The sequence below is a fragment of the Macaca thibetana genome, chromosome 7 (assembly GCF_024542745.1).
Source record: "Macaca thibetana thibetana isolate TM-01 chromosome 7, ASM2454274v1, whole genome shotgun sequence".
In the NCBI taxonomy this organism is placed as follows: domain Eukaryota; kingdom Metazoa; phylum Chordata; class Mammalia; order Primates; family Cercopithecidae; genus Macaca; species Macaca thibetana.
Window position 1 is genome coordinate 148,803,375 of NC_065584.1, and position 23,831 is coordinate 148,827,205.

Sequence of the window (23,831 nt, forward strand, 5' to 3'; positions counted from 1 at the left end):
AGCCACCATGCCCAGCCTCATTACACTTTTTATGGAGGAAAAGTCCATTCAAAACTTAATCAAAAACTACTTTTTTTTTGGTTTATTAGAGTTGACAAAGATTTGTGAGATCTGCTCTAAAATTATTGGTTTTCAAATCAGATCCAGCAATCCTTGATAGTCATAGAACTAGGTAGTGAAAGAAGGAAGTAAAAATGAAGGCACTCAGATTTGTTATAAGATTATCATTAGCCAGGCACAGTGGCTCACACCTGTAATCCCAGCACTTTGGGAGGCCGACGCGGGCAGATCACAAGGTCAGGCGATCAAGACCATCCTGGCTAACTCGGTGAACCCCTATCTCTACTAAAAAAAAAAATACAAAAAAATTAGCCGGGCGTGGTGGTGGGTGCCTGTAGTCCCAGCTACTAGGGAAGCTGAGGCAGAATGGTGTGAACCCGAGAGGTGGAGCTTGCAGAGAGCCCAGATCTCACCACTGCACTCCAGCCTGGGTGACAGAGCAGGATTCCATCTCAAAAAAAAAAAAAAAAAAAAAAAAGTTATCGTTAATGGCTGGGGGCGGTGGCTCATGCCTGTAATCCTAGCACTTTGGAAGGCCAAGCAAGGCAGGTGGATCACCTGAGGTCAGGAGTCCGAGACCAGCCTGGCCAACATAATGAAACCCCGTCTCTACTAAAAATACAAAAAAATTAGCTGGGCATGGTGGCACATGCCTGTAATTCCAGCTACTCAGGAGGCTGAGGCAGGAGAATCACTTGAACCCAGGAGGCAGACTCCAGCCTGGGCAACAAGAGCAAAAACTTCGTCTCAAAACAAAAACAAAAACAAAAAAAGATTATCATTAACTCGTTGTTAGATAACAAAGATATCTTCATTGTATTTTCCTGGAAATTAAATCAAATTAACAAATGAACATTATCATAACCCAGACTTCCTTTGTGCAAGGGCCTGATTTACTTTAAGCATCGTAACTCTGTTAAAGGTTTAAGTAGATAGTCTTTCTTGATTCTGACTCTTACCCCACACAACTACTGGGAGTTTACCCTGCCTTTGGGGAAAAAATAAGGCCATGGGAATAACCATATTCCATAGAGAGTTTATATCATAAATCCTTTCTTTTTTTTTTTTTTTTTTTTTTTTTTTTTTTTGAGACGGAGTCTTGCTCTGTCGCCAGGGCTGGAGTGCAGTGGCCGGATCTCTCAGCTCACTGCAAGCTCCGCCTCCCGGGTTCACGCCATTCTCCTGCCTCAGCCTCCCAAGTAGCTGGGACTACAGGCGCTCGCCACCGCGCCCAGCTAGTTTTTTGTATTTTTTAGTAGAGACGGGGTTTCACCGTGTTAGCCAGGATGGTCTCGATCTCCTGACCTCGTGATCCACCCGTCTCGGCCTCCCAAAGTGCTGGGATTACAGGCTTGAGCCACCGCGCCCCGCCCATAAATCCTTTCTAATAAACTCATTTATTATTTCAATAAAGGGGTAATTACAATGCTCCTAAACAATGGCAAATCTAAGAACAGGACCTAAAGAAATAATATAAACCTCTATTACCTAGGCTTATGTCACAGATTTTATAATACCATGGATTAAAGTGCTTTATGAGAATATATGTGTAATCTCTTTTCATAGGGTGGAAAGGCTACAATATAGGTTTTATTCCTGTGATGACCAGTGTTATAGTCACATTTGGCTATGTTGCTAAATATTTTATTTACTTAATGTAAGTCACAAGTAATTCAAGAAGTCTGAAATATATTCTAAAGCTAGTCTTGACTATTAGCTTGTTCCTATTGGAAAAAAGAACGAGGAAGAATGGTACCAGACATTGAGAGAGAACTAGAAGAAATTTATAGGATCAGGAAAGCAAGCTTATTAAAAAGCTTTATCCAAAATGTATCCCTTTGGGGCCAGGCATCATGGCTCAGTGTAATCCCAACACTTTGGGAGGCTGATGTGGTAGGATTGCTTGAGCCCAGGAGTTCAAGTCCAGTGTAGGCAACATAGCAAGGCGTGGTCTCCACTAAAAATTTAAAATTAGCCAGGAGCAATGGCATGCATCTATAGTCCCAGCTGCTCAGGAGGCTGAAGTGGGAAGATTGCTTGAGTACAAGAAGTCAAGGCTGCAGCGAGCTATGATCCCACCACTGCACTCCAGGCTGGGTAACAGCAAAATCCTGTCTCTAAAAAAAAAAAAAAAAAAAGGTATCCTTTTGGTTGTTGATTTTTATGGAAACCAGAAATCATGATAGTGATATAACAACAAAGCCTAAGATTTAGTTACTGTAAATAACTCACAACATGGATCATAGGCACTCAATTACCATTTACCAAATGAGCTTATGAACAGCAATGAATAATTTCTTTTTTTTGAGATGGGGTCTCGCTTTGTTGCCCAGGCTGGAGTGCAGTGATGGCTCACTGCAACCTCTGCCTCCCAGGTTCAAGTGATTCTCCTATCTCAGCCTCCCCAGTAGCTAAGATCAGAGGCACGTGCCACCATACTCAGCTAACTTTTGTAATGAATAATTCTTAATATTTTATATGCTTTCATATGTCAAATACTTTGTTTTAGTTACTCGTTCAGCCATCTATTTTTATCTAGTTTGTGTTCAAGGCAAATCCATTCCAAACACAATGTACAATCCAAAACAGATGTAACAGATATAGAACGTACAAATAAGAAGTAAAAGGGACTGTTCAGTCACACATACCATAGGTCAAGATCTGTTGGATCTGTTTGTTCCCTTGTAGGTTTCTAAAGATGGCAAACATTGCCTTAAGACTTATTAAAGCTACTATGGCCATATGGGATACAGGAAGAAGTAAGCATCAGTGTGTGACCATGTGAACCAAAGATTTCATGGAGTGTCCTTTTTTTTTTTTTTTTTTTTTTTTTTTGATAGAAACACAGTCTGGTTCTGTCACCCAGGCTGGAGTTCAGTGGCACAATCACAACTCACTGCAGCCTTGAATGCCTGGGCTCAAGCACTCCTCCCACCTTAGCCTCCAGAGTAGTCAGGACTACATGTGTGCACCACCATACCCAGCTAATTTTTTTTTTCCTGTAGAGACATGGTCTCATTATGTTGCCCAAGCTGGTCTCGAACTGCTGGGCTCAAGCAATCCTCCCCCTTCAGCCTCCCAAAGTGCTAGGCATGCCTGGCCTCATGGAGTATGGATTTCTTTTTTTTTTCTTGAGACAGATTCTCGCTCTGTTGCCCAGGCTGGAGTGCAATGGCATGATCTCGGCTCACTGCAACCTCCATCTCCCGAGTTCAAGCGATTCTCCTGCCTCAGCCTCCGAAGTAGCCAGGATTATGGGCACCTGCCACCAAGCCCAGCTAATTTTTGTATTTTAAGTAGAGACGGGGTTTCATCACGTTGGCCAGGCTGGTCTCAAACTCCTGACCTCAGGTGATGCACCTGCCTTGGACTCTCAAAATGTTGGGATTACAGGCATGAGCCACCGCGCCCAGAATGGAGTGTCTATTCCTAAAAAGGCTTCTATACATCAAGACAGTTGTAAAAGTTTTACTTACAGGAATCAAGTCCACTTATGCTTAGGCCCAGGCTCTATCTAAAAATATTGACTATTATAGAAAGTGTCCCCAATGTAGCTAATCAGACTAATTTTTTTTTTTAAACTATTTGCAGAAAGCACAAAAGCATTGTGAATTTAATGCAGACAAATTTCTGGTCTTCACTTTGCAAATACAGAACCAGATTTGTTATTTTGCTTATTTCATGTTTTTTTTTTTTTTTTTTTTTTGAGACGGAGTCTCACTCTGTCACCCAGGCTAGAGTGCAGTGGCATGATCTGGGCTCATTGCAAGCTCCCCCTCCTGGGTTCACGCCATTCTCCTGGCTCAGCCTCCCGACTAGGTGGGACTACAGGTACCCGCCACCATGCCCGACTAATTTTTGTATTTTTAGTAGAGATGGGGTTTCACTGTGTTAGCCAGGATGGTCTTGATCTCCTGACTTCATGATCCGCCTGCCTCGGCCTTCCAAAGTGCTGGAATTACAGGTGTGAGCCACCGTGCTCAGTCTTTTTTTTTTTTTTGAGATGAAGTCTCTGTTGCCCAGGCTAGGCTGGAGTGTAGTAGCACGATCTTGGCTTACTGCAACCTCTGCCTCCTGAGTTCAAGTGATTCTCCTGCTTCAGCCACCTGAGTAACTGGGATTATAGGCACTCACCACCATGCCCAGTTAATATTTGTATTTTTAGTAGAAATGGGTTTTCACCATGTTGGCCAGGTTGGTCTCAAACTCCTGACCTCAGGTTATCCGCCCGCCTCGGCCTCCCAAAGTACTGGGATTACAGGCGTGAGCCACTGTGCCCAGCCCACAACTTAATTTAAAGATTAATCAGGCCGGGCGCGGTGGCTCAAGCCTGTAATCCCAGCACTTTGGGAGGCCGAGACGGGCGGATCACGAGGTCAGGAAATCGAGACCATCCTGGCTGACACAGTGAAACCCCGTCTCTACTAAAAAATACAAAAAAACTAGCCGGGCGAGGTGGCGGGCGCCTGTAGTCCCAGCTACTCGGGAGGCTGAGGCAGGAGAATGGCGTGAACCCGGGAGGCGGAGCTTGCAGTGAGCCAAGATCAGGCCACTGCACTCCAGCCTGGGCGGCAGAGCGAGACTCTGTCTCAAAAAAAAAAAAAAAAAAAAAAAAAAAAAAAGATTAATCAAATATGCCTTCAAAACAGATCAATTTTTTTTTTAGACAGAGTCTCGCTGTGTCATCCAGGCTGGAGTGCAGTGGTGCAATCTTGGCTCACTCCACCTCCAGGGTTCATGTGATTCTTGTGCCTCAGCCTCCTGAGTAGCTGGGATTACAGGTGTGTGCCACCACATCCAGCTAATTTTTGTATTTGTAGTAGAGACCGAGTTTCACCATGTTCGCCAGGATGGTCTTGAATTCCTGGTCTCAAGTGATCCACCCACCTTGGCCTCCCAAAGTGCTGGGATTACAGGCATTAGCCACTGTGCCTGGCCCAGATCAACATGGTTTTTTTTGTTGTTTTTGGTTTTTTTGAGACGGAGTCTCGCTCTGTCGCCCAGGCTGGAGTGCAGTGGCGCGATCTCGGCTCACTACAAGCTCCACCTCCTGGGTTCACGCCATTCTCCTGCCTCAGCCTCCCGAGTAGCTGGGACTATAGGCACCTGCCACCACGCCTGGCTAATTTTTTTTGTATTTTTAGTAGAGATGGGGTTTCACCGTGTTCGCCAGGATGGTCTCTATCTCCTGACCTCGTGATCTGCCCGCCTCAGCCTCCCAAAGTGCTGGGATTACAGGCGTGAGCCACCGCGCCTGGCCGGATCAACTTTTTTAACCCACCTTCTGCACAAAAAATGATCAATTTTTAAGTTGTAAAAATTATTCAACATGTACAAAGTCACCTCTTAATTTCAAGATTAATCAAATATGCCTTCAAAAGAGATCAAATTTTAACCCACCTCCTACACCAAAAAAAAATCAGTTAAGTTGTGAAAATTATTTGACATACACAAAGATAAAAAAGGCACTATTTTAAAATTAGTTGAAGTCAATGTACTTCTAATTTTTGGAATCCAGTTAAGTATGGTAACTAAAAAATCTGGCATTCTTGTTGAATTGGAATGGGTGATAGGAAATGCCTACTATTTCACTTTTAAGTGTATATGCAAGAATTAGTCAGGCTTGGATTTGGAGTAGATTCCAGTCTATCATTGCTCTGGCACATTTCAATTACCACATAGAAAGTCAAATGCAATGGCAAATCCAAAGCCCTAGACTAAAGAGTTAAGTGCCCTTGGCCGGGAGCGGTGGCTCACGCCTGTAATCCCAGCACTTTGGGAGGCCAAGGTGGGCGGATCATGAGGTCAGGAGATCGAGACCATCCTGGCCAACATGGTGAAATCCCGTCTCCACTAAAAATACAAAAATTAGCTGGGTGTGGTGGCGTGCACCTGTAATCCCAGTTACTCAAGAAAGGCACGAAAAACGCTTGAACCCAGGAGGCAGAGGTTGCAGTGAGCCAAGATGGCACCACTGTACTCCAGCCTGGGCGACAGAGTGAGACTCCATCTCAAAACAAACAAACAAAAGAAACAGAGTTAGGCCGGGCGCGGTGGCTCAAGCCTGTAATCCCAGCACTTTGGGAGGCCGAGATGGGCGGATCACGAGGTCAGGAGATCGAGACCATCCTGGCTAACACGGTGAAACCCTGTCTCTACTAAGAAATACAAAAAATAGCCGGGCGAGGTGGCAGCGCCTGTAGTCCCAGCTACTCGGGAGGCTGAGGCCGGAGAATGGCCTGAACCCGGGAGGCGGAGCTTGCAGTGAGCTGAGATCCGGCCACTGCACTCCAGCCTGGGCTACAGAGCGAGACTCCGTCTCAAAAAAAAAAAAAAAAAAAAAAAAAAAAAGAAACAGAGTTAAGTGCCCAAGAGGAGTGAAAACTTAGCAATGTAAATCTAGAGCATATCAGCATTAAATTAGGATGGCTGAAACAATACAGAGAATATTTATAGTAACATCTGGTAGTTTCTTCCAATGTACATATATAATAAATAGAATCATGGAAGCTTTTTATATTACCTAATCATTTTACAGCCTTGCAGATTTAACAAACTAAATGAAAACTGAATCTCCATTCCATAGTTCATCCTTTTTCTCTAGATGAAAGTGAAATTATTATTATCAAAAAAGAGGTTTTTTTTCAAGATAGAGTTTTAAGTGTCCATATTTCTTAAGCCACGCTTAATAATCTCTTTAACTAATTTTTTGACGTTGTCTTTCTCCTCTGTCTTATACATGAAACTCCAACAGATTTAATATTGGCATTTATCATCTAGTCCAATCCTTCAGATGCTCTTTAAACCAGTCCAGTTTGAGACTCTCAAGCATTTCTCTGTTAATAAAATAAGGAGTGAAATTAGTAGATTTGATGAAGACCTGGTTTTTTTCCTTGCCACACTGAACTTCTAGGCACCATTTGGATTCGGTTTTAGAGTATGAGTTGGAGAACTGTAGCTGTTTCTTGACCTGTCTCTTAATGGTAGAGATGTAGAAGGGCAAGCAAGACCACAAGGAGACTGGCTGTAGGCTGTAGGGCGCTGTTGGAGGGCTTTGTGGTCTCGGCTGCAGTAGCTTCCGGCGTGCTGGTTAAAGGAACAAATGAAGAAACCAGAACGGGTAGGAGCAGCGCCAGAAGCAGTAGACCCAGACTAAGCATGGCCACCATCCCCTTACCCATTTGGATCAGTGTGCCATGTGTCCAGCTTGCTGCTCAGTGTGCTGGAGGATGGGTAGCTCCTGGCTGGTGCAGGGGAGATAGCAAGTAGGGTTTTATATTCAAGGGGCATCATAATGGCAGTGACATCACTCTCTTTCCTCCTACATCCAGGCAAATACTTCGTTTTGAAACAAAACATTTAAGTTGTTTAGAAAGCCTGGACCTGGCCGGGCGCGGTGGCTCACGCCTGTAATCCCAGCACTTTGGGAGGCCAAGGTGGGCGGATTACAAGGTCAGGAGATCGAGACCATCCTGGCTAACACAGTAAAATCCCATCTCTACTGAAAATACAAAAAACTAGCCAGGCGTGGTGGCGGGTGCCTGTAGTCCCAGCTACTCAGGAGGCTGAGGCAGGAGAATGGCATGAACCTGGGAGGTGGAGCTTGCAGTGAGTCGAGATCGTGCCACTGCACTCCAGCCTGGGTGACAGAGCGAGACTCCATCTCAAAAAACAAAACAAAAAAAAGAAAGTCTGGACCTTATTAATTACAAATCTATAAAAAGGCAGTCTTCGAATCTTTTTTTCCCAAGTAGCATGATTTTTCCCTTGTATTTCTTTTCTGTCTCATATGACCTTCAGAAATTTTTCTTGATTCTTAAAAGTGATGCATATTTGTTGTTAAAGGTTGTTAGCATACAGTATGAGAAGAGGTTTTTACCCAGAGATAAGCATTATTGATATGTGGTATATTTTCATATAGTACATATACATGTATTTACACAGTAAAGATTGTACTTTTGTATCCAGAATTTTGGGTTAACAATTATCGGAGCATTTTCCTGTCATTAAAAATGTAAAAGGTATGGTTTAATTAGCTTCTTAAAAAGTCTGTGGCTGGGCATGGTGGCTCATGCCTGTAATCCCAGCACTTTGGGAGGCTGAGGCGGGCAGATCATGAGGTCAGGAGATTGAGACAATCCTGGCTGACACAGTGAAACCCCGTCTCTACTAAAAATACAACAAAATTAGCTGTGTGTGGTGGTGGGCATCTGTAGTCCCAGCTACTCAGGAGGCTGAGGGAGGAGACTGGCGTGAACCTGGGAAGCAGAGGTTGCAGTGAGCCGAGATTGCACACTGCACTCCAGCCTGGGCAACAGAGCGAAACTCCGTCTCAAAAAAAATAAAAAATAAAAAAAGTTTGTACACTGGCCAGGTGTGGCAGTTTATGCCTGTAATCCCAGCACAGTGGGAGGCCAAGGCAAGCAGATTACCTGAGCTCAGGAGTTCAAGACCAGCCTAGGCAATCTGGTGAAACCTCATCTCTACCAAAAATACAAAAAATTAGCTGAACTCCATGGCACATGCCTGTAATTCCAGCTACTTGGAAGGCTGAGGTGGGAGAATCAATCGAACCCAGGAGGTGGAGGTTGAAGTGAGCGAAGATTGGGCCACTGCATTATCTCCTGGGTGACAGAGTGAGACCCTCATATCAGGAAAAAAAAAAAAAAGGAAGAAAGAAAGAAAGAAAGGAATGAGATATTCATGAAATATAATGGATGAATGAAACTTGGAAACTTTTTTTTAAAGGTTGCACACCAAGTTTGGTGTGTATAGTTTTATCCCTACTTTTTGTTTTTCACTATTCTTATGTACTTACAGAGAAGTTGTAAAGACAATACACCATGTTATTAGTCTTGGTTGGTTCCAGGTGATGGGGATTTCTATATTTTCCAACTTTTCCATATTGGTGATATTTTTTATTTTTATTTTACTTGATATTTTTTTGAGATGGAGTCTCACTCTGTACCCTAGGCTGGAGTACAGTGGCGCAATCTCAGCTCGCTGCAACCAACACCTCTCAGGTTCAAGCAATTCTCCTGCCTCAGCCTCCTGAGTAGCTGAGATTACAAGCACGCCGGCTAATTTTTTGTATTTTTAGTAGAGACGGGGTTTCACCATGTTGCAAGATGGTCTTGACCTCCTGATCTCGTGATCTGCCCGCCTCGGACTCTCAAAGTGCTAGGATTACAGGGGTGAGCCACCGCGCCCGGCCTATTTCTATTTTTATTTTTGACACAGGGTGTCACTTTGTCACCCATGCTGGAGTACGGTGGTGGGAGCTCGGTTCACCGCAAACTTCATCTCCCAGGGTCAAGCGATTCTCCCACCTCAGCCTCCCGAGTGGCTGGGATTATAGGCGGTGCCACCACCCTCTTGGTAGAGAAGGGGTCTCACCATGTTGCCCAGGCTGGTCTGGAACTCCTGAGCTCAAGCAATCTGCCCACTGTAGCCTCCCAAAGTGCTAGGATTACAGGCATGAGCCACCGCACCCAGCCTGGTTATATATTTCTTGTGGAAGTTGAACTGGTAGTTTTTTAAAGGGCAGGATTAATGGAATTCAAGCTAGATAAGCCAACATGGAAATTGCCTTGTAAGAAAAGCCTAAAGGAAAAAGACAGTAAAACTTAAAGACTCAATACACTAAGTTCATAGTTAATGACATAGCACTTATGTAAATTGGAAATGATCCTCTTTGAGAGATTGGGAAGAGTAAAAAGAATACTTTTTACTAATGTTTGAAATTTGGTGGCTGGGTGCAGTGGTTCACGCCTGTAATCCCGTAATTTGGGAGGCTAAGGTGGGTAGATCACGAAGTCAAGAGTTCAAGACCAGCCTGGCCAACAAGGTGAAACCCCGTCTCTACTAAAAATATGAAAATTAGCTGGGCATGGTGGCACATGCCTGTAATCCCAGCTACTTGGGAGGCTGAGGCAGGAAAATTGCTTGAACCCGGGAGACGGAGGTTGCAGTGAGCTGAGATAGCACCACTGCCCTCCAGCCTGGGCAACAGAGCAAGACAGTCTCAGAAAAAAAAAAAAGAAATTTGGGAGTGAGTTATAATAAGAAATTAGTAGAAGTTTTAAAGAACTTTTTTTGCATTTTCTTATCAGCTTGAAGAGAAAATTGACTCAATATCCTGTATGTCCTTTACTTTCAAGAAGATAAATATTTTATTTATTTATTTATTTTTATTTTTATTTTTTTGAGACCGAGTCTCACTCTGTACCCCAGGCTGGAGTGCAGTGGCGCGAAAATGAGATACATGTGCAGAACATGCAGTTTTGTTACATAGGTTTATGTGTGCATGGTGGTTTGCTGCACCAAGCAATTCTTTTGTTTCAGCCTCCTGAGTAGCTGGGACCAGAGGTGTGCACTATCACACCCAGCTAATTTTGTACTTTTAGTAGAGACAGGGTTTCCCCATGTTGGCCAGGCTGGTCTCAAACTCCTGGCCTCAAGTGATCCTTCCGCCTCGGCCTCCCAAAATGCTGGGATTACAGGCGTGAGATAAATATTTTCTTTATATTCCAGAATATAATAACTTACTTTCTCTTTGCTTTTCCTAAGCCACTGCTTCCTGCCTCTTCAGGAATCTGATTCTCTTTTTCAGAATCTTTAGAGGACAACCTAAAGAATTCTCCAATTCCTTTTTGCCACTTGGGAGTTGGGCGCACGCAAACGGGATTCCCTCCTGCATATTTATTTTCAGCTGTAAAATATAAACAGATGGAACTAGATAAGTGCTAAGAATACAATCGCCATTCCTTAAACAACTTAATTCCTTCTTTAAGATCAAATTCTCAAAGGTATCAAATAATCTTTATTTAAGATATACAACTGAAAGAATTAGAAAATGTGACACAATAAAGCTGTATTCAACCAATAAACTCTGTGATGGTTATCTTAGCAAAAACAGTAGTAACAGAATTTTTACAACTGAAAAATATTTTTATATTTTGTCCACAAGCAGAGCTATTCAAATACTCTTGCCAGGCTCAGGGGCTCATGCCTGTAATCCCAGCACTTTGGGAGGCTGAGGAGGGTGGATCACAAAGTCAGGAGTTCGAGACCAACCTGGTCAACATGGTGAAACCCCATCTCTACTAAAAATACAAAAATTAGCTGGGTGTGGTGGCACGTGCCTGTATTCCCAGCTACTCGGAAGGCTGAGGCAGGAGAGTCACTTGAACCAGGGAGTCGGAGATTACAGTGAGCCAAGACCACACCACTGCACACCCCAGTCTGGCAACAGAGCGAGACTCTATCTCAAAATATATATATATATATATTCTTAAATGTACTGACATACTGAAGTTTGACACACTTTTTCCTAAGATAGGACCATGTAGTATAAAGTGCTAACATTTTACTTTCTAAGGTCATTTAGTTAAAGCACGTATAAGAGGCATTGTGAAAGTCTCCACAAAAGTAGATTCCATTTTTCAAAGCACCTGGCTCCTTTTCAATTCATAAGAGAAATCCAATTCCTGGTGGTTTTCTTTTTTTCTTTTTTTTTTTTTTTTTTTTTTTTATTATGGAGTCTAGCTCTGTTGCCTAGGCTGGAGTGCAGTGGCACAATCTCAGCTTACTGTAGCCTCTACGTCCCGAGTTCAAGCGATTCTCCTGCCTCAGTGTCCCGAGTAGCTGGGATTACAGGCACCCGCCACCACGCCCAGCTAATTTTTTTTTTTTTTGGGAGATGGAGTCTCGCTCTGTTGCCCAGGCTGGAGTGCAGTGGCATGATCTCAGCTCACTGCAAGCTCCGCCTCCCGGCTTCACGACATTCTCCTGCCTCAGCCTTCCTAGCAGTTGGGACTACAGGCGCATGCCACTATGCCTGGCTAATTTTTTTATTTTTAGTAGAGACGGGGTTTCACCGTTCTAGCCAGGATGGTCTTGATCTCCTGACCTCGTGATCCACCCACCTTGGCCTCCCAAAGTGCTGGGATTACAAGCATGAGCCACCCCGCCCAGCCAATTCCTGGTTATTTATTTTTTTTTTTTTTTTTGAGACGGAGTCTCGCTCTGTCGCCCGGGCTGGAGTGCAGTGGCCGGATCTCAGCTCACTGCAAGCTCCGCCTCCCGGGTTTACGCCATTCTCCTGCCTCAGCCTCCCGAATAGCTGGGACTACAGGCGCCCGCCACCTCGCCCGGCTAGTTTTTTGTATTTTTTTTAGTAGAGACGGGGTTTCACCGTGTTAGCCAGGATGGTCTCGATCTCCTGACCTCGTGATCCGCCCGCCTCGGCCTCCCAGAGTGCTGGGATTACAGGCTTGAGCCACCGCGCCCGGCCCTGGTTATTTTTAAACAGTAATATAAGGAGAAATTAAGGGAAAATTTTTGCCTTTTTATAAAGTAATGACCAGGAACAAATTATTCAGTTACTACAAATCTTTTGCTTTAAGCTAAAACATTTGCTTTAACAACTCTAGTTGTTAAAGAACACTTACAAAAGTTGCTTCCATATAGACTCTGAAGTTATAGTGTTTGTACTTATTTATTTATTTACATTTATAAAAATAGCAATGGGATTTTGCCATGTTGCCCAGGTTGGTCTGAAACTCCTGGCTGAGGCAACCCTCCTGCCTTGGCCTCCAAAAGAAGGAATGGTATATAAAAGACAGTGATCTTTTGGTTCACAATTTTCCCAAAGGATCCTGACAGGAATGCTTTTACTACTAGAAAACATACAGCAGCAGCTGGGCGCGGTGGCTCACGCCTGTACTCCCAGCACTTTGTGAGGCTGAGGCAGTCGGATCATGAGGTCAGGCACTAGAGAGCAGCCTGGTCAACAAGGTGAAACCCTGTCTCCACTAAAGATACAAAAATTAGCCGGGTGTGGTGGTGCATGCCTGTAATTCCAGCTACTCAGGAGGCTGAGGCAGAAGAATTGCTTGAACCTGGGAGGCGGAGGTTGCAATGAGCCGAGATCACACCACTGCACTCCAGCCTTGGTGACAGAGCGAGACTGTCTCAAAAAACAAAAACAAAAAAAAATGTACAGCAGCAACAGATTCAAACCCAACTCCACTGATTTAGTTGTGTGACCTTTATCAAGTTATATAAACCGAGATTAAATTTCCTTATCTTTAAAATAGGGATATTACCCATTTCATACATTCAATTATTGGGATTAAAAATAGAGATTTTTTTAATGCCTTAAAGGATGCATTTATTCAACATATATTCAGTAAGGGCCTATTCAGTCGGCTCTGGTGATTCAGTAGTGGACCAGACAATGGGATGTGACTCTAATGAAATTTTGTCAGGCCAGGCATGGTGGCTCATGCCTGTGATCCCAGCACTTTGGTAGGCTGAGGCGGGAGGATTGCTTCAGCCCAGGAGTTCGAGACAAGCCTGGGCAACATGATGAAACCCCGTCTCTACAAAAAACACAAAAATTAGGCGGGCGTGTGGTGGCATGTGCCTGCAGTCCAGCTACTTGGGAGGAGCCTGAAGTGGGAGGATCATTTGAGCCCTGGGGTCAAAGCTGCAGTATGGTGTGATTGCACCACTGCACTCAAGCCTGGGCAACGGAGTGAGACCCTGTTTCAAAAAAAAAAAAAAAAGAAAAAAGAAAAAGAAACTTAGTCTAGTGGTACAGGGTATAAGTTACTCTCAAACAATTCATCAACTTTTATTTCCTTTTATCTGAAGAGATCAAAGTAGTAAATGTTTTCTAATGAAATGTTTCGAATAGGGAGAAATTTGAATTGACTTAAAAACCCATGAAGTCCTAAACAGTGTTCCCCTTTACGTTCTTAACTAAATCTTGTAGCGTTAATCTCCCTGTCTGCCAAACTTCCTACTGAAAGGAATGAGGTACCAGATGGCAGGGCATTTTCTCATCTTCCATGCACAGAAGGACCAGCGTGAAACTATTTCCCTTGCTGGGTTTCACTCCTACTCTCCCAAAGACAGTATTAGGAGCTGCAAAGTTGGAGAAAACCCACAGACATTACATTTAAAAAAAAAAAAAAAAAAAGAGGAAGAAAGGAAAAATAAGCAAACAAAAACATTTTTATTAAAGTTTAGTAGACATTGCAATGAGCACTCAGCACTGTCAATGATTGTCCAAACCCTTAATCTAATAAGGAGGCTTTTAAATAGCCTCTGACAGTATTTAAATAACCTCTGTCAATATTAAGAAAAATAATAGCCGGGAGTGGTGACTTATGTCTGTGGTCCCAGCACTTTGGGAAGCTGAGGCAGGCAGATCATGAGGTCAGGAGTTTGAGATCAGTCTGGCCAACATAGTGAAACCCCATATCTACTAAAACTACAAAAAAATTAGCCAGGTGTGGTGGTGTGCACCTGTAATCCCAGACACTTGGGAGGCTGAGGCAGGAGAAGCGTGTGAACCCGAGAGGCGGAGGTTGCAGTGAACCAAGTTCACACCATTACACTCAAGCCTGGGCAACAGTGCAAGACTGTCTCAAAAAAAATAAAAAAGAAAAAGAAAAATACTAAACCAAAAAAGAAAAATTGATAGGATGGCCATGGTGGCTCACACCTGTAATCCCAATAGGAGGATTGTTTGAGCCCAGGAGTTTGAGACCAGCTTAGGCAACATAGTGAGACCCCTGTCTCTACAAAAAAATAGAAAAAAAAAAGCCTGGCGTGTTGGCATGCACCTGTAGTCCCAGCTACTTGGGAGGCTGAGGTGGGAGGATTGCTTAAGCCCCATAAGTGGAGGCTGCAATGAGTAGTGATTGCACCACTGCACTCCAACCTGAGCGACAAAGTGAGATCCTGTCTAAAAAAATAAAAGAAAAATAGGCTTGATGATAAGTTGTGCTGGTCCTTAACTCCAAGGCTCGAGATTCTCTTCCATGAGACCCCCCTCACCTCTACCCTAGCCAGCCAAAAGGCCCAGCCTCTCTCATTATATCACAGGGCGAGGAAGAAATTCGGGCGTGAGTACCTCAAGAAAAAGTAATTCATGGCAAGTCAGGGGCTTGCAGGTGCCAGGCCTGATCCCCTAATTTTAGGAGGGCTCTTCTTACCTTTCCTCGATGAAACTGGTGTCGAATTAGTGGCAGAGGTGGAAGAACCAAGCACCTTCCTAGGGGCTCGAGCAGCCACCACTGTGAAGAGAGGCAAAAGAGGGTATTCAGAAGGGGCAAGAGGGTTTGGATACCGAGTCCTGGACCCAGCGGCTTGGAGAGGAGAGCCTGGCGATCCAGAATAGCAGGATAACCTTACCCTGCCCCTGCGACTTCATCTTCAAGGTAAAGGGGCCGGCCGGCTGCTCCCTGGCTAGCTAGATGAGTTTGGCGCACAGGGCCCAGGGGAACCTCTGGCGTCTGTCGCCCGCGGCCGGGCTGCCGGGAGGACCCCCACCCTCCAGTACCACACTCGATTGCCTCACCTTTTCTGTAAGTGCCTGGAACACTGTCTGCTTTAGTCCGCACCATGTTCAAACAAGACGAGAGAAGATGAGAGAACCAACTGACTTCCCAGCCGACCGACGGTGTTTCACTGGACAAGGACCCGAAAACTAATCTCCCGCCACAGTTTATATTGGTCTCTTTCCCGCGCGCTCCAAGGACTCTCCGGAGCCACGGCTCCCATTGGTTCCGCGCCGTTCCCCCAGAACCAATTGCCAATGCCCAATGGTGACAGCGGCGAGGCTTCTTGCAGCGCGGATCCGTCCATCAACACGCAAAGTCCTAGGATTCGTAGGCGCCCCAGGTGGGAGGTACCAGGACTCCAGGGGTACCCGATAAGTGGGTGCTAAGTTTCTGAACTAGAGAAATGAGCCTGCTTAGAAAAGAAAACCCAGCAAAGACAGCGAATTACAAACTATCTTCAAAAGTTACTATAGCCTTAAGTCCATAATGATTGACTCCAGAATGTGAAACCTGAAATTAAGCGGACTTCTTGATGCAAATCAAAATAAAAAGAACTTGAGAACTTTCCTTTAGTACCCCAGGCATGAACTCTTTGTACAGCATCCGTACTAAAACAATTCTATGGAATGGGGAAAAGGAAGCTAATGCAGCTTATTTACAAGGGTTTTTAAAAATGTCTTTAGGATGACGTGAGACTAAACAAAAACTAGGGGGACTGTATGTACATACACACACAAAAAGAAACGAATAAAACGTCTTCCTGAGAACTGAATGGTCTCAGAGCTCCTAAATAATCTGCCAAATCTGCCGGGCGCGGGTACTCATGGCTGTAATCCCAGCACTTTGGGAGGCCAAGGCAGGCAGATCGCTTGACCCCAGGAGTTCGAGACCAGCCTGGCCAACATGGTGAAACCCGTCTCTACAAAAAAATATACAAATATTAGCCGGGTGCAGTGGCATGTTCCTGTAATCCCAGCTACTCGGGAGGCTGAGGTGGGAGGATGGCTTGAGTCCAGGAGATGGGAGATTGCTAGTGCCTAGGAGGCAGAGATTGCAGTGAGTCATAATCGCACCACTACACTCCAGCCTGGGCGACAGAGTGAGATCCTGTCTCAAAGAGAAGAGGAGAGGAGAGGAGAGGGGAGGAGGGGAGGAGGGGAGGAGGGGAGGAGGAGAGGAGGAGAGGAGGAGGAGGAGAAGAGAAAAGAGAAAAGGGAAGAGAAGAGAAAAGAAAAACTCTGCCAAATGTGGTAAGACCACATCCCTGGCACACAGTGAGCATAACTCTAGGATAAGTGGTCATAATTTTTTTTCTTTTTTTTTTTTTTTTTTTTTTTCTTTTTTTTTTTTTTTTTGAGACGGAGTCTCGCTCTGTAGCCCGGCTGGAGTGCAGTGGCGGGATCTCGGCTCACTGCAAGCTCCGCCTCCCGGGTTTACGCCATTCTCCTGCCTCAGCCTCCCAAGTAGCTGGGACTACAAGCGCCCGCCACCTCACCGGGCTAGTTTTTTGTATTTTTTTAGTAGAGACGGGTTTTCACCGTGTTAGCCAGGATGGTCTCGATCTCCTGACCTCGTGATCCGCCCGTCTCGGCCTCCCAAAGTGCTGGGATTACAGGCTTGAGCCACCGCGCCCGGCCGGTCATAATTTTTTTCTTTTTTTTTTGAGACGGAGTCTTGCTCTGCCGCCCAGGCTGGAGTGCAGTGGCCAGATCTCGGCTCACTGCAAGCTCTGCCTCCCGGGTTCACGCCATTCTCCTGCCTCAGCCTCCTGAGTAGCTGGGACTACAGGTGCCCGCCACCTCGCCCGGCTAGTTTTTTGTATTTTTTAGTAGAGACGGGGTTTCACCGTGTCAGCCAGGATGGTCTCGATCTCCTGACCTCGTGATCCGCCCGTCTCGGCCTCCCAAAGTGCTGGGATTACAGGCTTGAGCCACCGCGCCCGGCCTCATAATTTTTTTCTATCTTTATGCTTACCTTCTAATTACTCACAACACCCCTGGGGAGTGATTTTCACTTTCTAAATACTATATATATGAATCGGTCAGGCGTGGTGGCTCACGCCTGTAATCTTAGCACTTTGGGAGGCCAAGGAGGGCAGATTGCCTGAGCTCAGGAGTTCGAGACCAGCCTGGGCAACATGGTGAAACCCTATCTCTACTAGAAAAAAAAAAAAAAAAAAAAATTAGCCGGGAGTGGCGGTGTGCGCCTGTAGTCCCAGCTACTCGGGAGGCTGAGGCAGGAGAATTTCTTGAACCCGGGAGGCGCAGATTGCAGTGAGCCAAGATGGCGCCACTGCACTCCAGCCTGGGTGACAGGGCCAGACTCTGTCTCTAAAAACAACAACAAAAAACAGGATCAGATGAACTTGCCTTGGGATGTATTCTGTTAAATGTCCACTTGAAAGGCTACCCTAAGGCCCGGCGTGGTGGCTCAAGCCTGTAATCCCAGCACTTTGGGAGGCCAAGACGGGCGGATCACGAGGTCAGGAGATCGAGACCATCCTGGCTAACACAGTGAAACCCTGTCTTTACTAAAAAATACAAAAAACTAGCCGGGTGAGGTGGTGGGCGCCTGTAGTCCCAGCTACTTGGGAGGCTGAGGCAGGAGAATGGTAAACCTGAGAGGCGGAGCTTGCAGTTAGCTGAGATCCGGCTACTGCACTCCAGCCTGGGGGACACAGCGAGACTCTGACTCAAAAAAAAAAAAAAAGAAAGGCTACCCTAGAAGTGTAATCACAGCATTAATTCTCTCCAATGAATTGCTTGAATTTAAAACAAAATTAGGCTACTCAGTACTTTAACAGAATCAACAACTGCATTCTATTACACAGATTTAAAGAATCTAGGCAACAGGTTAAATTAACACAATAATAGAAAATGTATTGGCAATTACCTGTAGCTTTGTCTTAACCTTGGAGTCTAAGGTTACAGCCAAATCAACCGGAAAAATCCACAAGACCTAGGGCATTCCTTTGTTTTTTTGTCCTCATGCCCTATCTCATTGCACAGTGATTTTTGTTGTTGTTGTTGTTGTTTGTTTGTTTTTTTGAGATGGAGTCTCGCTTCTTTGCCCAAGTTGGAATGCAGTGGCGCATTCTCGGCTCACTGCAATCTCCGCCTCCTGGGTTCAAGCAATTCTCCCGCCTCAGCCTCCCACGTAGCTGGGATTACAGGCATGTCCCAGCACACTCGGCTAATTTTTGCATTTTCAGTAGAGACAGGGTTTCACCATGTTGGCCAGGCTGGTCTTGAATTCCTGACCTCAAGTGATCCGCCTGCCTCGGTCTCCCAAAGTGCTGGGATTACAGATATAAGCCACCACACCCAGCCAGCACAGTGGTTCTTAAATGCTATTATTTCCTTTTCAGTTTAAGTGGCTTCTACATAGGTCTGAATTAGTTAATTTGAACTCATATTCCAGATTCCTGCAGAAAGAATCTGATAGTCTTTTCTCCTTGCCCACTTGCCAAGTAAGTTGCCAGAAAGAGTATCAAATATACATTTCCACCCAGGGGCAGTCTACATATTACTATAGTTGTGTGTTTGTTTTTGTTTGCATGTTTGTCTTTTTAATACCAATGATGATAACGAAGAATGCATGTTAGAGAAAAAAGAAAAACGTACTGATGCCTAGTAAAAGTTCTTCACTGAAATGTGTGCTTTGCAGAAGCAATTAAACACAATTTTTATAAGGAAATAAAACACAGAGAGTGGTGTGGAGTCAACCTAAAAATTTCAAAGGTCTAGGGCATTAAGAAAAGTTACAGTATGTATGAATACAATTTCTGCCTAAATTTATTTATTTTATTTATTTATTTTGAGACAGAATAAATAAATTTTACTCTGTCATCCAGGCTGGAATGCGGTGGCACGATCTCAGCTCACTGCAACCTCTGTCTCCCGGTTCAAGCAATTCTCATGCCTCAGCTGCCCACGTAGCTGGGATTATAGGTATGTGCCACCACATCCAGCTAATTTTTGTATTTTTAGTAGAGACAGGGTTTCACCATGGTGGCCAGGTTGGTTTCAAACTCCTGACCTCAGGTGATCTGCCCACCTTGGCCTCCCAAAGTGCTGGGATTACAGGTGTGAGCCACTGCAACTGGCATGCCTACATTTATACCAAAGAAAATCTTGGCCGGCGCGGTGGCTCATGCCTATAATCCCAGCACTTTTGGAGGCTATGGCAAGCGGATCAACTGAGGTGAGGAGTTCAAGACCAGCCTGGCCAAAATGGTGAAAACCCATCTGTACAAAAATACAAAAATTAGCCAGGCATGATGGCAGGTGCCTGCAATCCCAGCTACTTGGGAGGCTGAGGCAGGAGAATTGCCTGAACCTGGGAGGTGGAGGTCGCAGTGATCCCAGATCATGCCATTGTACCCCAGCCTGGGTGACTGAGCAAGACTCTGTCTCAAAAAAAAAAAGGAAGAAAAGAAAAGAAATCTTTAAGTCATGCTAAATGGGTGTGCTTGCATTGCTCAGGCAGAAATGTAATTTAACAAACGATAGTAATAGTAAATTGCATTATAATATGCAATAGTAAATTACATTAAAACATATGACTTATGAGAAAAGAATGCCTTTTTTTTTTTCTTTTTTGGAGACAAGGTCTCACTCTGTCATGCAGGCTAGAGTGCAGTGGTGTGATCACAGTTTACCGCAGCCTCGCCTCCTGAGCTCAGGTGATCCACTCCCAAGTAGCTGGGAACACAGGCGCTTGCCACCACACCTAGCTAATTTTTAGATTTTTTTGTAGAGACAGGGTCTCCCGATGTTGCCCAGGCTGGTCTTGAACTTCTGAGCTCAACCAATCTTCCCACCTCGGCCTCCCAAAATGCTGAGATTACAGGTGTGGGCCACGGTACCCAGCCACCTATGTTATTCTGGAGGACATACTCATCATAACGTGTATGACATACTAAATTTCTATTATACGAAAAAAATTTAAGTCATAGTCTCTGCCTTCAAGCACTTAATGTTTTAGTTATGGAGACTGTTATGGTAAATTTTAGGTGTCAACTTGGCCAGATTAAGAAATACCTAGAGGGTCTGTAATCCCAGCACTTTGGGAGGCTGAGGTGAGAGGATCACCTAAGGTCGGGAGTTTAAGACCAGCCTGACCAACATGGAGAAAAACCGTCTCTACTAAAAATACAAAATTACCCTGGCGTGGTGGCTCATGGCTATAATCCCAGCTACTGGGGAAGCTAAGGCAGGAAAATCACTTGAACCCGGGAGGCAGAGGTTGTGGTGAGCTAAGATTGCACCATTGCACTCCAGCCTGGGCAACAAGAGGAAACTCAGTCTCAAAAAAAAAAAAAAAAAAGAAAAAGAAAAAGAAATACCTAGATAACTTGTAAAGCATTACTTCTGGGTGCCTTTGAGGGTGTTTCCAAAGGAGACTGGCATGTGAGTCAGTGGACTGAGCGGGGCAGATTTGCTCTCAATGTGAGTGGGCACTATCCAATTGACCGAGGACTCAGAACAAAAAAGGTGAGAAAAAATATTTCTTTCCTTCTGGAGCTGAGACACTCTTCTCTTTCTGCTCTCAGACATCAGAACTCCAGGCCCTCTGCTTTGAGACTTGAAGATTTCACAACTTAGACTGAACCAGCTACCAGCATTCCAGGGTCTCCGGCTTGCAGATGGCCTGTCATGGGACTTTTCAGTCTCTATAATTTTCTGAGCCAATTCCCTGATCTGTATCTATAACTATCTGTTATCTATCCTATTGGTTCTGTCTCTCTGGAGAACCCTGACAAAGGGACTGAATAAATAAACAGGTAAATAACTTTGATACCTTATAATTATTATTAAATGTAGTGAAGTTTTACAAAGAAACAAAACTTCTACCCACAATTAATAAACATTCACAGAGTATTTTGTCTTTTTCTTTTTTTTTTAATTATACTTTAAGTTCTAGGGTACATGTGCATAACGTGCAGGTTTGTTACATATGTATACTTGTGCCGTGTTGGTGTGCTGCACCCATCAACTCGTCAGCACCCATCAACTCGTCATTTACATCAGGTATAACTCCCAATGCCATCCCTCCCCCCTCCCCCCTATTTTGTCTTTTTCTTAAAAAAAAAAAAAAACCTGGAAAATCATATGCTTTCCAAATTAATGATATCTATGACAATCTAAATAGAATGTAAATCAATACACTTAGGAGGTTTTGTTTTGTTTTGTTTTGTTTTTGTAACAAGGCCTTGCTCTGTCGCCCAGCCTGGAGTGCAGTGGTGCAATCAGGGCTCATTCCAAGCTTAACCTTCCGGGCCCAAGTGATCCTCCCACCTCAGTCTTCCAAGTAGCTGAGACCACAGGCATGTGCCACCACACCAGGCTTTTTTTTTTTTTTTTCATTTTTATAGAGATGGGGATTCTCTTTATGTTGCCCAGAATGGTCCGGAACTCCTGGGCTCAAGTGATCCTCTTGCCTCTGATTCCCAAAGTGCTGACATTACAGGCGTGAGCCACTGCGCCCAGTGTGCGTGTGTGTGTGTGTGTCTCTGCGTGCGCTTGAGTGATCCTCCTGCCTCGGCCTCCCAAAGCGCTGGGATTACAGGCATGACACACTGCGCCCGGCCAATACACTTACGATTTTAATTATAATATTTACGCGAATGAAAACACTAGCAAAAAGGTAAAACAGCTGCCAATTTAATGCGACTACTTAGTCTAAACAGGCTAGTAGAAATGAAGAACTTTTAACCTGTAAATGCAACAAAAAGCCAGAAATGAATGGGAAGACATGTCCAGAAAAGTTTGGCTAAATTTTCCCCAGTCCATTGTCTTAACAGGTTAGGGAATTGCAGACGGCACTTAAATATGGTAATTCTGGGTTGAGAACTCGTGTGGAAAGTCCTCAAAGCCAAATTCCAACTCCTGTTTTACTGTTTTATCCCCTCGAGCCATGGAAAATACATGGCTCAAAAAATAAAATAGAAGTTTTAGCGGTGTGAATCTAGTAGTCGACTATAGGGGGTATTAAAAATAAACACTCCATCCTGGCTAACACGGTGAAACCCTGTCTCTACTAAAAATACAAAAAAAAATTAGCTGGGCGTGGTGGCGGGTGCCTGTAGTCTCAGCTACTTGGGAGGCTGAGGCAGGAGAATGGCGTGAACCCGGGAGGCGGAGCTTGCAGTGAGCCAAGATCATGCCACTGCACTCAAGCCTGGGCGACAGTGCGAGACTCCGTCTCAAAAATAAATAAATAAATAAATAAAAATAAAAAAAAATTAAACCAACACCAGAGCAAAAACTTACAGCGCTTACAATACCTTCCACGTGCTGTTTTATTTTACATAAAACCATGACGATTAAAAAGCTGGTCTCTCAGTTTTCCGGGTATTGGTTTGTTTCCCCCCTAAACTGTCGTTTTTATAGGCACTTGCACTGTCTTCTCAGCAGAAGTGCCAATGGCCTTCCTCGAGTCCTACGTTTAGCGATAGCAAGAATCACCCACTGACAGAGCTCGACTCGGGTGGGTACAAGGAAGTAGACAAGGAAGCAGGAAGAAACAAGAGGCGCACAGGTGGGCGGGATCCGTACTGGAGGCGGTGCGACCTTGCGGGGCGGTGCAAGCTGGCGGAACCCGCGTGAGTGAGGTTGGTGTTGCGAAGGGAACTAGTCCGGTGCAGGACGTGGGGCTTTTGCAGCCCAGCTGGTTCCGGCTGGGGAAGATGGCGGTGGCTGGGGCGGTGTCCGGGGAGCCGCTGGTGCACTGGTGCACCCAGCAGTTGCGGAAAACTTTCGGCCTGGATGTCAGCGAGGAGATCATTCAGTGAGAACAGTTGGGGTCCAAGCGGGGAAGGAGCTCTGGGATGTGCACTGCCTGAGCGAACAGGGAAGCGGGGAGGACTGAAAAGTTAAGAGAGAAATGTGATAAAGGGGCTGCAGTCTGTAGTCTGTAGGCGTCGAATTCTGGCCTCCGCCTTTGTAGTTTAGTTTCTGGAATAGGGTGTCCGGCTCCGCAATCTGCCGTTCAGGCTTTTTTTCCTGGGAAGACGCCCAGTCTGTAATAATTAGTACTGCATGACTGTCCCAGGAGCCAGTTTCCTTTCTAGAGAGAAGGGGCAGGTCAAATTGTATTTCCTAACTCTTAACTCTTTATTTATTTATTTATTTATTGTTGTTATTATTGAGACCGAGTCTCTGTCGCCCAGGCTGGAGTACAGTGGCGCGATCTTGGCTCACTGCAACCTCCGCCTCCCGGGTTCAGGCGATTCACTTGCCTCAGCCTCCCAAGTAGCTGGGATTACAGGCACGCACCACCACGCCCGGCTAATTTTTTAAAATTTTTAGTACAGTCGGGGTTTCACCATGTTGTCCAGGCTAGTCTCCAACTCCTGACCTCAAGTGATCCGCCCGCCTCGACCTCCCAAAGTGCTGGGATTACAGGCGTGAG

At 45.0% G+C, this 23,831-nt stretch overlaps 3 protein-coding genes across 8 annotated transcripts in view; 1 reads left to right on the forward strand and 2 right to left on the reverse strand.

The window, feature by feature from the left end:
* PCLAF (PCNA clamp associated factor) overlaps positions 1-15,624 on the reverse strand; it is an 18,540-nt gene extending 2,916 nt beyond the window's left edge. Inside the window, exons 1-3 of one of the 2 annotated variants that reach the window (XM_050796049.1) lie at positions 15,434-15,620; positions 15,069-15,149; positions 10,609-10,771 (exon numbers count right to left, since the gene is read on the reverse strand). In XM_050796049.1, coding sequence (XP_050652006.1) covers positions 10,609-10,771; positions 15,069-15,149; positions 15,434-15,479 — 290 coding nt within the window. In that variant the 5' untranslated portion in view covers positions 15,480-15,620. Of the gene's footprint in view, positions 1-10,608; positions 10,772-15,068; positions 15,150-15,433 lie in introns of both variants that reach the window. The other variant, XM_050796050.1, reaches the window with a different exon arrangement.
* PPIB (peptidylprolyl isomerase B) overlaps positions 1-23,831 on the reverse strand; it is a 445,571-nt gene that overhangs the window by 252,816 nt on the left and 168,924 nt on the right. The gene's annotated exons all lie outside the window — the stretch shown is intronic.
* The window catches only part of TRIP4 (thyroid hormone receptor interactor 4), a 101,598-nt gene that overhangs the window by 8,892 nt on the left and 68,875 nt on the right, over positions 1-23,831 (forward strand). Inside the window, exon 2 of one of the 3 annotated variants that reach the window (XM_050795950.1) lies at positions 23,084-23,207. In XM_050795950.1, the coding sequence (XP_050651907.1) occupies positions 23,107-23,207 (101 nt within the window). In that variant the 5' untranslated portion in view covers positions 23,084-23,106. Of the gene's footprint in view, positions 1-22,979; positions 23,032-23,083; positions 23,208-23,831 lie in introns of those variants that run through there. The other 2 variants (XM_050795952.1, XM_050795951.1) reach the window with 2 other exon arrangements.